Source organism: Equus caballus, chromosome 2 (assembly GCF_041296265.1).
Source record: "Equus caballus isolate H_3958 breed thoroughbred chromosome 2, TB-T2T, whole genome shotgun sequence".
Taxonomy (NCBI): Eukaryota; Metazoa; Chordata; class Mammalia; order Perissodactyla; family Equidae; genus Equus; species Equus caballus.
In genome coordinates, this window is record NC_091685.1 from 114,012,481 (window position 1) to 114,025,891 (window position 13,411).

The following is a 13,411-nucleotide window of genomic DNA, read 5'->3' on the forward strand; positions in this document are numbered from 1 at the left end:
CCTCTCCTCTGCACATATTAAAGAAAAAAATGTAGTCTCAGAAACTTTCTTTCAAGTATAAATTTAAGGAATAAATGTGTGAAAAAGATAAAAATTGGAATAATAAAAGAATTTTGAAATAATTTTAGATCCATAAATGTCAACAGACATTTGTTAAATATCTTATTAACTATGATGTATTTTCATAATTATTATAATCCTATTTCAACAGAATTTTTGTTTCAGAATCATGTGTAGAAAGTTAGTGGGCTGAGAGACATCAAGTTGATAATGAGTATTGTTTTAGAGTCTCACTTCTTCGTTTCTGATTTTTTCTTTTTTGAATATGTGGATTAGATTATAGGTTGTATTCATTCATTCATTCAAAAATATTTATTGAGCACTCCACTGTTGTAGGCACTTGGGAAAAATCAGTGAACAAAGCAGAAATCCCTGCCCTCCCGGAGCTTACATTCTTATATGGAGGTTCCAGAAAAATGTCCACCTCAGGAATGTGGGAGAATGCATTCTCAGAGAAAAGGAATGATGTTTCCTATTATTGACATATTTGTTTCTTGGCACTGCATGTTATATTAAGAGTAGAACAGAAAACATGGGGCTTTATATGCCAATCATGCATGATTGACACTGCGAAAATAATCTGTACTGTTGACATTCTTCCAAGAACTTGGAAATAAAGGAAATAGGCATGCCTTCTAAAGGCTAAACTTTTAAATAAAAACCTGAATGGAGCAAGGCTTAGATATATAAGTTTACCTTAAAAAGTCTGAATAGTTTCCAAGACTTGAATTCAATTGTAATTACATGCAAGACTTGAATGTAATTTGATTGAAGGAGAGTATCAGTCATAGAGGTAGGGGAGGGGAGGTATCGTTCATAAAAATAGAAAAAAAAAAATAGACAAGTATTGCAAGTGCCTATCCAGGTTCTTCCCGGGGTCAGGGAGCCTCGGCCCCTCGTGTGGAGGTGGGCGTAGAGAGTTGTAGCAGGGTGTGTAGAGTATTCTGACCACATCGCAAGGCCATCACTTTGGTGGCAATGGATGCAGCAGGTTGTAGCTGATATTTCTCAGCAGTTCCAGTCCCTTTGCTGGTGTACATCCTTACTGGGAGATGGATACACCGGCTTATGTCATGAAACATCCCACCGATCTGACCTCCCTTGTTCTGATAATTTTCTTTCCAAGGTAGGTTAACTCAGAGGAAGAGAATGCATTCTTCATATCCTCTCAAATATATTGATTGCTTTGACAGTTGTTTCTTCTTGTAAATCAGTGAACTGGACTTGAGGCAATGGGCTGGAGTGCAGGTGCACATACGCCTGTTCCTGGGCAGATCTGTTTCTTGTTGGACATTAATACTATGCTGGGGTTATATATCAGTCTTGTGAACTTAGTCACTGACTCCACCCCAGAGAGACAGATCTGTCCTCAGCATGGTAACCTAATTTCTAAGCCTAAAAGCTGGGGGTCAGATCCTGACCCTGGTGAATTGCCTAGTAAAGCCTCAGAAGCCAGCCTGGCAACTCCTTGCTGGGCTGTTTAGTCAGCTGCCTTCTTCACAGTTCTCAGAGAAGAAAGTAGGGGCTGATGAATATGTACGTAAGCCCTCTTTTCAAGATAATCACCCATCAGATCTCTAACATAAACAAAAAAGAAAACGGACAAGGGTGCCCTACAGTAAGATACCAGGTAAAAGTTATATCATAAAATTTTATTTCCTAGGCAGTTCAAGGTGAAAACTACATTATAAAAGTTATGCTTTTTTTGTATAAGTATAAAGATTTACTACAAGCTGCCTTTGGCCTTTGAAAATATGAAATGAAATTCCAGAAGGGATGCATTTTTACTAGTAAGATTTCATAAGAAAGAGGACTGAGTGGCAGCTTGCCACATCAGCTCACATCTTCACTTTTCCTCAACAGCATCTCTTTGGAATAATAACTGGGAATGGGGAGTAGCTGGAGGAAGTTATACACCAGGCTTCTCATCACTTTACACAAATGAGAGCTAGTTCAGCGAAGTGCAAATAGCCCTGGATGGGAACAGGACTCACGGCATCCTGTTGGCTCCAGTCTTCCTTTAACCATTTAAAAGGTTATGGGCGCATTACTTACTTCTGTGGAGTTGAACTAAATAACCTTTCAGATATGTTCAAAATTCCCACTCTATGATCCTGTCACTGTTTCAGACAAATGAGCAAAAAAAAAAAATTGCCACTTGAAATAATCAGACTTCTCTTGGCATACATTTTGTGTCACCCTACTTGAAAGCAGAGCCAAAAGTAAGCAAATGTTGTTTTTGGAGAGGAAAAATTCTCTGTAAATAAAAAGAAAGAAAAAAATGATTCCCCTAATGGGGTTTTTTGTGGGGGCTCAAGCTGATTCCAAGTATGAGGGAAAATTTCCAGTGTTCCCTACTGTTTTATAAGTGTGACAAAACGGAGAATTTGCATTCTCAACTATACTTTCTGTCCACAGATGCAGCATGGAAAATATCATGGTTGTAGATAATTTTTCTTACATGTCACAGACCAGATTCTGCTTTTATATAATTCTAATAGAGAATCCCCATAGAGTTACATGCAGAAAGACAGACGGGCCCATGTGTTTTTGGTAATCGTCCTTCCCCCTCATTTTTTTCCATTACTGACATTTAGATGAAATTATAGAGATTAGAGCAGTATGGGGCCTGTTGTATCATCAAATGGATTCCCTGAGGTATTATTTCATAGCGAATGTTTTCTTAGTGCTCTGGCTAATACAGAGTGTTTCCATAACTTTACTTCCAAAACGATTAAGGGAAATATTTTTCTCATTCAACATTCATTCATTTTAACCAATTATTTCCCCTATTTATTAGGCTAAATATGCCTTTTTCCCAAATCATATTTACCGGAAATTCTTACGCCTATTTTCCATGCCAATTTCAGGGCAGATTTTGAAGAAATTAGTCCCATTCTCATCCAAAAAAATGTTTAGAACATCTCCACTTTCAATAAGTTATATTTCCCTCTCGCTTGTATAATAAAAGTTATAGTGTTATGCCACACATTGCTTGACAGTAAAGTATGAGAGAGAAATATGTATTTGTTACTGGATGTATGTCCTAAACTGATTACTCTCCTAATCTTTTGCTCATCTGTGTGTTGCAATTTGATTCCAAGGTATAAACAAATATTGTAAAATTATGTAGGTTTACATTTGACTTCTACTTCATTTTATTTTCATATTAAATTTTATCATTTGGCAATATCATCAACTGCTCATTTGTTTATAAAAAGTTGGGGCTGGCCCCGTGGCCGAGTGCTTAAGGTCGCGCGCTCCGCTGCAGGCGGCCCAGTGTTTCGTTAGTTCGAATCCTGGGCGCGGACATGGCACTGCTCCTCAGACCACGCTGAGGCAGCGTCCCACATGCCACAACTAGAAGAACCCACAACGAAGAATACACAACTATGTACCGGGGGGCTTTGGGGAGAATAAGGAAAAAAAATAAAATCTTATAAAAAAAAAAAAAAGTTTGCTGGGATTTTCCTAATGCAAATATAATTAAACTGTGCGGGGTCATCCATGGTACACACTGCTTACAATGCTTAAAGTCTAGTTTTTTTCCCAGTTAGAGAATTATAAATTATATTTAGTTATAATAAGCACCAGCAAATAAGACTGTAGGGGCAGTAATAATTGGAAGAAAATGAGAAAAAAATAAAACTAAGAAATTATAGTTTAAAATCATAAAAATGAAAATCTACAAAGTAAAAATAAATATAAGGATTATAGTTTCAAGAATTGACTGAAGAAATAAATAGAAATATAAAAAAAACTTCATAGTAGCACTGGAAAACAGGGAAGCTTACCTTTGAGAGACCAGAAACACTGAGGAATTTCTGGAAGATATGAAGCATATACCATTTGTAAGAACACATTACACAACATGGGCAAAATTTCAATAGAGATAACAATATTAATATTGAACAAAGTAGAATTTAAGGTAAAAACATAATGTGAAGGGTCACTTTGCATTGATTAGAGTTAAAATCCACAGAGGAAAATGTACCTGTCCTAAATGCTTCTAATAAACTAAATAACATCATTGACAAATAAAAGCCAAAGCTACTAAAAATAAGGGAGAAATGGCCTTTGGTATGCTTCTCATAGAATAGTAAAGTACAGGAAAAAATAGAGAAACATTAGAATTGATTAATAAAAAATGAAATGGATTTAAATTGGCAAACATAGATTTACTTCTATATTTCATAATTTAAAAATGCAAATTTCTGTCAAATATCCAACAGAAATGTACAAAAGTTGATGATACACACACATACAGCACAAACTCAGTCATTTCTGAAAAGTAGAATTGACAGCCACGCTCATGGATCACACTGCATTAAAACTGGAAATGCATAATAAAAGGAGAAATTGGAAGAAAAAACTCACTTAGAAACTGAAGAGCATTTTCCTAAATGACGGAAGAAACCAAAGATCAAAATGAAAGTACAGCATTTTAGAAAATTAATAGTTGTATCAATAGAACATAAAAACTCACAGTACACAGTCAAAGCTCTACTCACAGGAGACACTTAGCTTTAAATACTTTGTTATTATTAATCAAGAAATAATGACATTATCTGAACTAAGTGTTCAACTGAAGGAAGAAATTAGAAAAGCCATGCTTTTCTCTTTCTCATCTCTATGCTGCCCCCCCAATAAAGAAAAAAATAGGAAGAAAGCAAGCAGAGGAAAGAAATTGAAAAGATATATAAAATGAGAAGGGATAATAAAACGAGAGACAATGGGAAAACACAGTAATCATAAAGAAATACCCAACACAGAAAATGAGAGAAACATAATTAGGAATGAGTAAAGAAGTATAATTACAGATACAGATGAAATTTTAAAAGAAGTTAGATAATGCAATATACCAAAAAGTAATACATTTTGATGAAATGGAGAAATTGTATAAAAATTGGTAATAACCAATACTAACTCAACAGGTGTTTAAAATTTTTCATAGAAGTAATTGAGAAAGTTATTTTTCAAGACATTTTTTAAAAAGCTGGGGCTGGCCCGGTGGTGTAGTGATTAAGTTCATGTGCTGTGCTTTGGCAGCCTAGGGTTTGTGGGTTCAGATCCTGGGTATGTACCTACACCCCAGTCATCAAACCATGCTGTGGTGGCATCACACATACAAAAAAAATAGAGGAAGATTGGCGCAGATGTTAGCTTGGAGTCAGTCTTCCTCACCAAAAAATAAAAAGAAGAAGAAGAAAAAAAGCTATTGCCCAAAGGAAATTCTAACCAAAGTGATCAGATGAAAGGAGAGGATGAAATAAGGTGAGACACAGAAAAGGAAGAGGCAAAATAACTCACAAATGATCTGATCGTGAAATGGAAAAACCCAAGAGAATCAGCTGAAAGGACTTATCTAAAAAGGAAGCTTAAAAGGTGCCTGGTTGTCAGTTATTAAAGAGAAATAACTTTAATATTATGCCAACATAAATTTGTTAGAAAATTATAATGGAAAAATCCCATTTACAATACTAACAGGGAATAAACTTAGCCAGAAATACGTAGCATCTATATGAAGAACATGCCACGGTATAACTTAAAAATCTTTAATAAGTGAACTGACGTAACATTTCCTAACGATAAGAATTTTGTAAGATGTCAGTTTTCCCCAGATTAGATCAGTTTTAATACATCTCCTCATACGAGTTTTTTTTTCATGGGGAAGGGGAATTCTTCACCAATGTTTATAAAATTCATCTGGAAGAATAATATATAAAAGGAATCAGTTGAGAGATGGAGAATTGCCCTATCAGAAATTAAAATAATGCTGTAAAAGTAACATGATTAAAAGTGTGTATCATATGTGTGCTAGAAGAGGAGATAGTACGATTGATGGAACACAATAGAAAGTCTAAATGCAGACCCATGTCCGGTATATAGAATATTTGTGTTATTGTATGTAATAGAGTATATTTCATTGTTTCTAAGGTGACATTGGTTGAAAGACACCATTTTAGTAGTTCCAAGAAAGAAAAAAATGATTTCAATTAAACTATGACAAGCAATTGATGAGGATGCATACTGATTTCAAAAACATTAAAATGTGAAAAAAGTACATAATAGTTGAAATAAGTATGAATTTAAGATTTAAGGTGACAATTCAAACCATTAGAGAATAGGTAACTATTCAAGTATTGTAAGAATCCAGTAGCAATTTGGGGAAAAAATTAAGTTGAATTAGAAGATTAAATGTGATACAATGAATCTATAAAAGTACTAGGGGAAAATATAGGTTTATATGTAATCTTAACATGGGGAAGCTTCTTTTAAAAGCAAGATACTCTACAGCAAAAAACCTCCTCAAATTAAGATAATTGACAAATGACAAGTGCAAAAAAAAATATTTGCAGGATAGGTGATAAGGGCAAGTCTTACATATTAACAAGACAGGATGCTAATTTTCGAGTCTATCTTGTGTGGTCGAGAGAACACGAGACTACAAGCAGGATATCAGAGCTGACTCCCTGCTCTGCTGAAAGGCCAGGAGGCAACTGTGGTTAGTAACAACATCTGATCCCTGGAATTATAGAAAAGGAAACGTAATTGTGTGCCTTTAGAAACCATCTAGTCCCTTCAGCATAATTTCGAGAGATGCCTTCAGTGCCAGCTTAGCTCTCAGCACTGCCATGATGACCACATGAAATGATGTCTGCACAGGTACTTTGTGAACTCTAAGAATATTAAGTAATGCTTATATTTTACTATCTAACGGTACTACGTCTTGGTTTTCTCCTAATATGTTTTCAAATATTTTATTTTATGATTGTACACATTAATTGGTGTCTACTGAGTGGTGCTGGTTTTTTTGCTTCTACATTAACTACTTTGTTTTTATATATAAGCAATTCTAATTTTGTATGGCTTACTAGTAGATGTGGCATCTCAAATCACCAGTTTTGAATTTCCTTGTTGTACTCTTTATCCATTCTTTCAGTCACTAATGAAGAAGCTGTGAAAACTCTATCTGTAAATGCGCCCAAGCTTTAAACTTTCCCACAGAACCCTGTTTGTTTGTTATAAACCTTCTTCATAGCTTTTTTTTTTTTTTTTGAGGAAGATTAGCCCTGAGCTAACATCTGCTGCCAATCCTCCTCTTTTTGCTGAGGAAGACTAGCCCTGAGCTAACATCTGTGCCTATCTTCCTCTACTTTATATGTGGGATGCCTGCCACAGCATGACTTGTCAAATGGTGCTGTGTCCACACCCGGGATGCAAACCGGCGAACCCCAGGCCACCGAACTGGAACGTGTGAACTTAACTGCTACACTACCGGGCTGGCCCCCATAAGCCCTTTTTTTTTAACTTGAGTATTTTTGTTTGATAGAATTAAATTTTATCAAGAAATCAGGGGGCCGGCCCTGTGGCCGAGTGGTTAAGTTCACGTGGCCGAGTGGTTAAGTTCACGCGCTCTGCTTCAGTGGCCCAGGGTTTCACCGGTTTGGATCTTGGGCTCAGACATGGCACTACTCATCAAGCCATGCTGAGGCAGCATCCCACATAGCACAACCAGAGGGACCTACAACTAGAATATACAACCATGTACTGGGGGGTTCTGGGGAGAAGAAGGAAAAATAAAATCGTTTTTTAAGAAAGAAACAAAGAAATCAGAGGGATTTATCATGAATGCTATATACTTTTATATAAGTATTATATAAAAATAAATATTCTTTATAAATCTGACTGTCCTTTGACAGCTTTCAAAGGAGAATTAAATTGTATGCCTAAAGAAGTAATTTGTCTTCACCCTTTTCCTCCTCTGGGCTTAACTCTGTGTATATGTCTATATCTGTATCTATATATTTCGTGATGGATTGTAACATAGACACACTTTAGCTGTTCTGCTCTGAGCTGTGGTTGTTACAGCCAACTCTTGATATTTGTACACTTAACATTCCATTTCAATACCTGTCAATTCCAGAGGTGTTAATTAATACCTCTTAATATATTCATTCATTCTGACTGAGGCATAGATTTGAACTGCTGTCCAGAAGAGAGTTACTTAACCAGGTTGGAAGCCTAGCCGACTGCCAGGTAGCCAGGTCTCAAGCCCTCCTTGTTATCTTTTACTTTCATACATGCGGTAATTCTTATGAGATGATAAAGAGAAAAATCTTGCTCATGAAAAATGGTCATCACGTAGGAGAAAACTTGAGAGAACACTGAAAGGCAATTACACCGTGATGTGAGGATAGGGGCATGAAACACGTGACTCGCAAGAAAATGTGGTTTGGGAGATGGCCAGAAGCTATGTAAACAGTTCCATATTTATAATGGGGGATTCACAAAGGTTGGAGTACATAACCCTGTTTTTACCATACAAGGGACATGTTCTTTTAAGATAGTGAAGGCTGACTGCCATTTAATCATGGTTTTTACTTGTAGTGTCCAAATTCATTGTGTTTTGTTTAAAGTTTTTCTTGATAATGGAGTAAGTGTTGGAGAAGTAATCTCAGCAGTACTAATCCAGATAGATAAGGATATCTTTACGGTCTAAAGTAAAAAAACTTCCACAAACAAGCAGAAAAGAGCAAAAATGAGAGTACAGATCATTTGTAGTGTTAAAAATAAAGAAAGTGCACATCCGTGGTCATAAAGGGACTTAACATACATCAGCATGGACTCAATGAAATCCTTTTGTGCTCCAGGAAAAATAAGAGATAACAGACTATAGTCTTCATGGGAAAATAGTTGGGGTCACAGCTGCAGTCCTGCATTCTTTCATTAATTCAGTAAACATTTTCTCAGTTCCTGCTATATGCCAGGCATTTTGCTAGCTGAAGAAGTGGAACTGAAAAAATAAAATCTCTAAGCCCAAGATATGTACCATCCAGAGAGAGAAACAGAAATAAAATCCACACGATACACCAAGTGATAAGGTTCAGGGCACAGGAGAGAGATGTGCCTGCCTCACCCGGGAAGTGGGAGGCCACCAGGAGCTCACTGTGGAAGAGATGTAGGGATCAACTGGGACAGCAGGAGAGAGGGCAGCGGGGGGCAGCACGGGCAACAACAGTGTGGGCAAGCAAGGTGCCAACGAGACTGCTAGCAATGATCTGACTGAGGTAAAGGGCACAGAGCAGCAGCATGGGGTCAAAAGTGGGTTTTGAGGCAAAGCTGAACTGGGGTGTGAATTTTAGACATAAGCATACTAGCTCAGTAGCCTCGCGCTAATTGATTAACCTTTCTGAGACTCAGTTTCTTCATCTGTAGAATGGGGATGGTCAGAGCTACCTCACAGGGTAAATTGGGAGGACCAGAGGTCATGTGTTTACTAAAGCATTTAGCACAATGCCTGCCCCATGGTGGGCCCCTGAGGGAAGTCTGTTATCACCTATTTAGAGACAGAAGAGATAAGGACTTCAATGACCCTTTGTTATGCCCAGAGGTTGGAGGTCACCAAACTCCTCACAGAGAGACCACTAGGCTCAGAATCTCATAGAACAACTAGTTGGATAAAGATTTATCACAGTGTTGACGTAATCTTCCGTTTAGATTGACCATGTTTGACTTTGTGTGAGAGGCCAGGACTTGGGAGGTGATGATTTTCTTCAAGGATTAGTTCTGCTTTTATTTCTAAGTAAATAGTCATTTTTATTTGCAGTCATTTGCAGTATCACAAGCTGTCTGCAAATAGGATTCTCCTGGACACAGAGGTGCCTATTTGAAATTTGAGACTGTCTGTGAATTGCCTGTTTTCTACATTCTACTTAGTATGTAACTGTGTTTTTAACTTCTGTTTTCTCAGTAAGGAAAGGCAGTCTGCCTGACCCAAAATTCTGATGGGCATCAAAATTGTTCTCTTGGCAAGTGTGCAAAAATCCAATTAGTCTCCAAAGGACAAACTGTCTTCGGGGACTCAAGTGATGTAAAATTCGTGACCCAGTCTGGAAGAAAATAGCACTCTAGGATTTTTGTAACAGTGGCAACATATATTTAGGACTATGTGAAACGAGTTCTCATGTAAATTATTTTAGTGTACTTTTCTAGCTTGTATTTATGAGGATTCGTTTGCTTCTTTGGAGATGCCAAGCATTCTAAGAGAAAAGTATAAGATGGTTTTTGGGCGTGTGTGTTCAAGTCAATAAAAACTATGATAATAATATTTGCTCAATTTCTTGGATCATTACAGGGGTTTGCCAACTTGTTAATAAGATGGAGGAGAATACTGGCAAGGTTAAGCCTTTCAACCGAAATGATGAACAGTTTCTGGAAGCTTTTGTCATCTTTTGCGGCTTGGGGATCCAGAACACACAGATGTATGAAGCAGTGGAGAGAGCCATGGCCAAGCAGATGGTCACATTAGAGGTGGGCGGAAGCTTACAGGACTTCTCGGGCTACAGCCAAATGCTCAGCTTTTACCTTCCACTCCTAACAACTGGTGGTGTCTGTTTGTTGTATCATCATATCCTCATGAGAATCATGTGATTTAGATGATCACTTAAACAGCTAAGGAAACTGAGACCCAGAATATTTTAGAAACTTGTCAAAGGTCATATGACCAAATCAAAACTCAGGCTGTTTGTCCCTTTAGGCGTCTGGTTTTTCAGCAGAGAGCAATCCTTGACCGTAATAATCCATTCACAGATGTCTGTTGCCCCTGTGGCCTGTCTGTCCCTTCCCCACTGCCTGAGCCTCCCCATCTCTCCACGAGAGCAGCGGTATCCACACATTTTAAAAATCACAAACAGAAACCGTAAGCACTCAGAATCAGAAGTGATGAAAAGGAAAAAAAAAATCAATGAAAACCAGGACTAGTTTAAACTCCTGGGCTAGCCACTTCAGAATCTCTCAGAAACTCTTTCAAATTACAGATTTATGGATCCCACTTCTGATAATTTGGATTCAGTAAATCTTGGGTGGAGGCTGGGAATCTCTATTATTACAAAGCTCCCCCAAGTGATTCTGAATGTGCAGGCAGCAAGTGAACCACTGGCTTGGGGGACTGACCTCAGGCAGCTCCCTCCCCAGGTGGGGCCAGCCCTCGCCAGATGTATTCCCCTAACTGCCTTGAAAATGTTCGCTTCGTATAACATGGGAATTTCTTCCATCATAGACCAATTCAGGGAAAGAGACTTCAAAAAGTATGGATGTCTCTACTTAGTCATCATAGTGGGTGTGAAATACATCTGAATGTTGGGCCACTCTTACCTTGTTGAGATCAGTGGGAACTGGTGTTTGGGATGTAATAACTTTTCCTCAAATCCCTAATAAATAATACAGAAACTAACAAGCTAGAATGTTACACTTATTACGTCAAGATTTACCAATAACCAAGAAGGTATCCTTTACTTTCTAAGGTGAATATATAACACTAACAGTTTTGCTATAATGTTATAGAAGGTAAGAGACCTTGGATTATAAACCAGGGGAAATCTCTGTTTCAAGCATATATGCACACACATACACATAGATATTTCAAATTATTTATATACACACATATACATATGTATACATATAGTTTTAACACTATACATATATACATGTATATGTGTGTATATGAATTTTGGGTTTTTTTTTAGGAATTAGCCCTGAGCTAACTGCCGCCAATCCTCCTCTTTTTGCTGAGGAAGGCTGGCCCTGAGCTAATATCTGTGCCCATCTTCCTCTACTTTATATGTGGGACGCCTACCATAGCATGGCTTTTGCCAAGTGGTGCCATATCTGCACCCGGGATCCGAACCAGTGAATCCTGGGCCGCCGAAGTGGAACATGTGAACTTAACCGCTGCGCCACTGGGCCGGCCCCTAAAATTTTTTATCTAATTTTTTATCTAATTTTTTCTACAGTTCCCATGGTTTTGCATTGAAAAATGGAATCTAAACCAGCTATCAGAAATTGTTTCTTTTTTAAAAAAGCTTTTTATTATGGAAAATTTCAAACATATACAAAAGTGAAGAGAATAGCTTAATGTGCCCCCATGCGTTCCTCAGCCATCTTCAGAAACTGCAGACCCCTGGCCAGTATCATCCTTCTCTGCCTTCACTCACTCCTCCGCACTCTCTTCCCCTCCCATTGGGTTATTCTGAAGCAAATACCAGATATCGGATCCTTTTGTTCAAAATCTCTGGATGTCTTCCTGATTGACATTTGTTTCTGTTTTACACTATAGCTCTACTTCGTTAAATATATGCTATGAGTAATTCGGCTTTCACTTAGTGTAAACAGTTTTCAGTTTCAGGTCATTATGGGAAGTCGTTTCTGTGATCACAGGTTCATACTTGAAAATATTCTCTTTCCTTATGAGCCCATTGGATAAAAGCTGAGAACACAAAGCCCTTGGGGTTTTTTATAACAGTGAATTATTTCACTGAATTATATTGAACTGAATTATATATGAACGATATGAAGCCATATCGTTATAATAACAATAAAACAACAACAATAATAATAGCTAACCTCTATCAAATGCTTACTCTCTTCTGATGCTTACAAGAATTAACAGAATTAATCCTTACAATCCTATGAGCAAGGTGCTATTTTTATCTTCAGTATGTGATAAAATTAATTTTTTTGAACTTAGAATGTTAGGTTGTTCCTTTATTAATTTATCCATGTTGCATGCACTTATTTATAATATTAGCCTAATGCCTGGTCCCAGTCTGAGCTTTTCCCTACCTCTGTGGTCTCAGCAACAACAGGTTAGCAGCTGTGATGTGTCAATTTCACATGAGCAGAAGACAGAAGCTCCAAGTTTCCTGAGATTTCCTTGTGATTAATGGTTCGAATGTGAAGACAGATCCCAAGCAGCACGCCCTCTAAGTGGTCTGGATCACCAGATAGTAGACAATAAATACCATGTGGCTTTAGATTTTGAATTGTTAAAATTTTAAAGACCAGTTCAAGGAAAACTAGTTCGGGCTAATGCATTACTTGGCTCACCATTTAAAGTCTGAAAATGAATTACCTCTTTATCAATGATTCAGAAACTTTTGGGGTTTTTAGTAAATCTATGTTGTCTCTGTTGAAAATGAAGGACATTTTCATTACAACCACTACCTTGGTTAAAAAGAACAGCTAAAATATTATCCCATCATTTAGAAGTTATCACTTTTGAAAACGGGAGTTAATGAGTCTCAATTATATTATAACATATATTATATTATATATTTTTATAATTATATATTATATTTATATTAAAATTATATATTTATATAAAATCATATTTATGTTAGAAATATTATATATTACAATTATAATATATAATATAATTATATTATAATATATTATAATTCTCAATTATATTATAATTATAAGAAGATAGTAAGCCTGCCTTTTTAACTCTACTAGGGTGATGGAAAGTGTACTAGATTAGGAGCTGAAAGCTGGGTCCCAGGCCCTCTTG

At 37.0% G+C, this 13,411-nt stretch overlaps 1 protein-coding gene and 1 long non-coding RNA gene across 22 annotated transcripts in view; one reads left to right on the forward strand and one right to left on the reverse strand.

Moving 5' to 3' along the window:
* PDE5A (phosphodiesterase 5A) overlaps positions 1-13,411 on the forward strand; it is a 130,222-nt gene that overhangs the window by 68,821 nt on the left and 47,990 nt on the right. For all 3 annotated transcript variants that reach the window (XM_001502305.7, XM_005607870.4, XM_005607869.4), the window contains exon 10: positions 10,199-10,374. In XM_001502305.7, the coding sequence (XP_001502355.2) occupies positions 10,199-10,374 (176 nt within the window). The remainder of the gene's footprint in view (positions 1-10,198; positions 10,375-13,411) is intronic.
* Positions 1-13,411, reverse strand: part of LOC102150521 (uncharacterized) — a 167,709-nt gene that overhangs the window by 61,340 nt on the left and 92,958 nt on the right. For 10 of the 19 annotated variants that reach the window (XR_011436243.1, XR_011436235.1, XR_011436236.1 and 7 more), the window contains one exon: positions 3,855-3,884. This is a non-coding gene — a long non-coding RNA (uncharacterized lncRNA). Of the gene's footprint in view, positions 1-3,854; positions 3,885-4,437; positions 4,460-13,411 lie in introns of all 19 variants that reach the window. The other 9 variants (XR_011436226.1, XR_011436227.1, XR_011436228.1 and 6 more) reach the window with 1 other exon arrangement.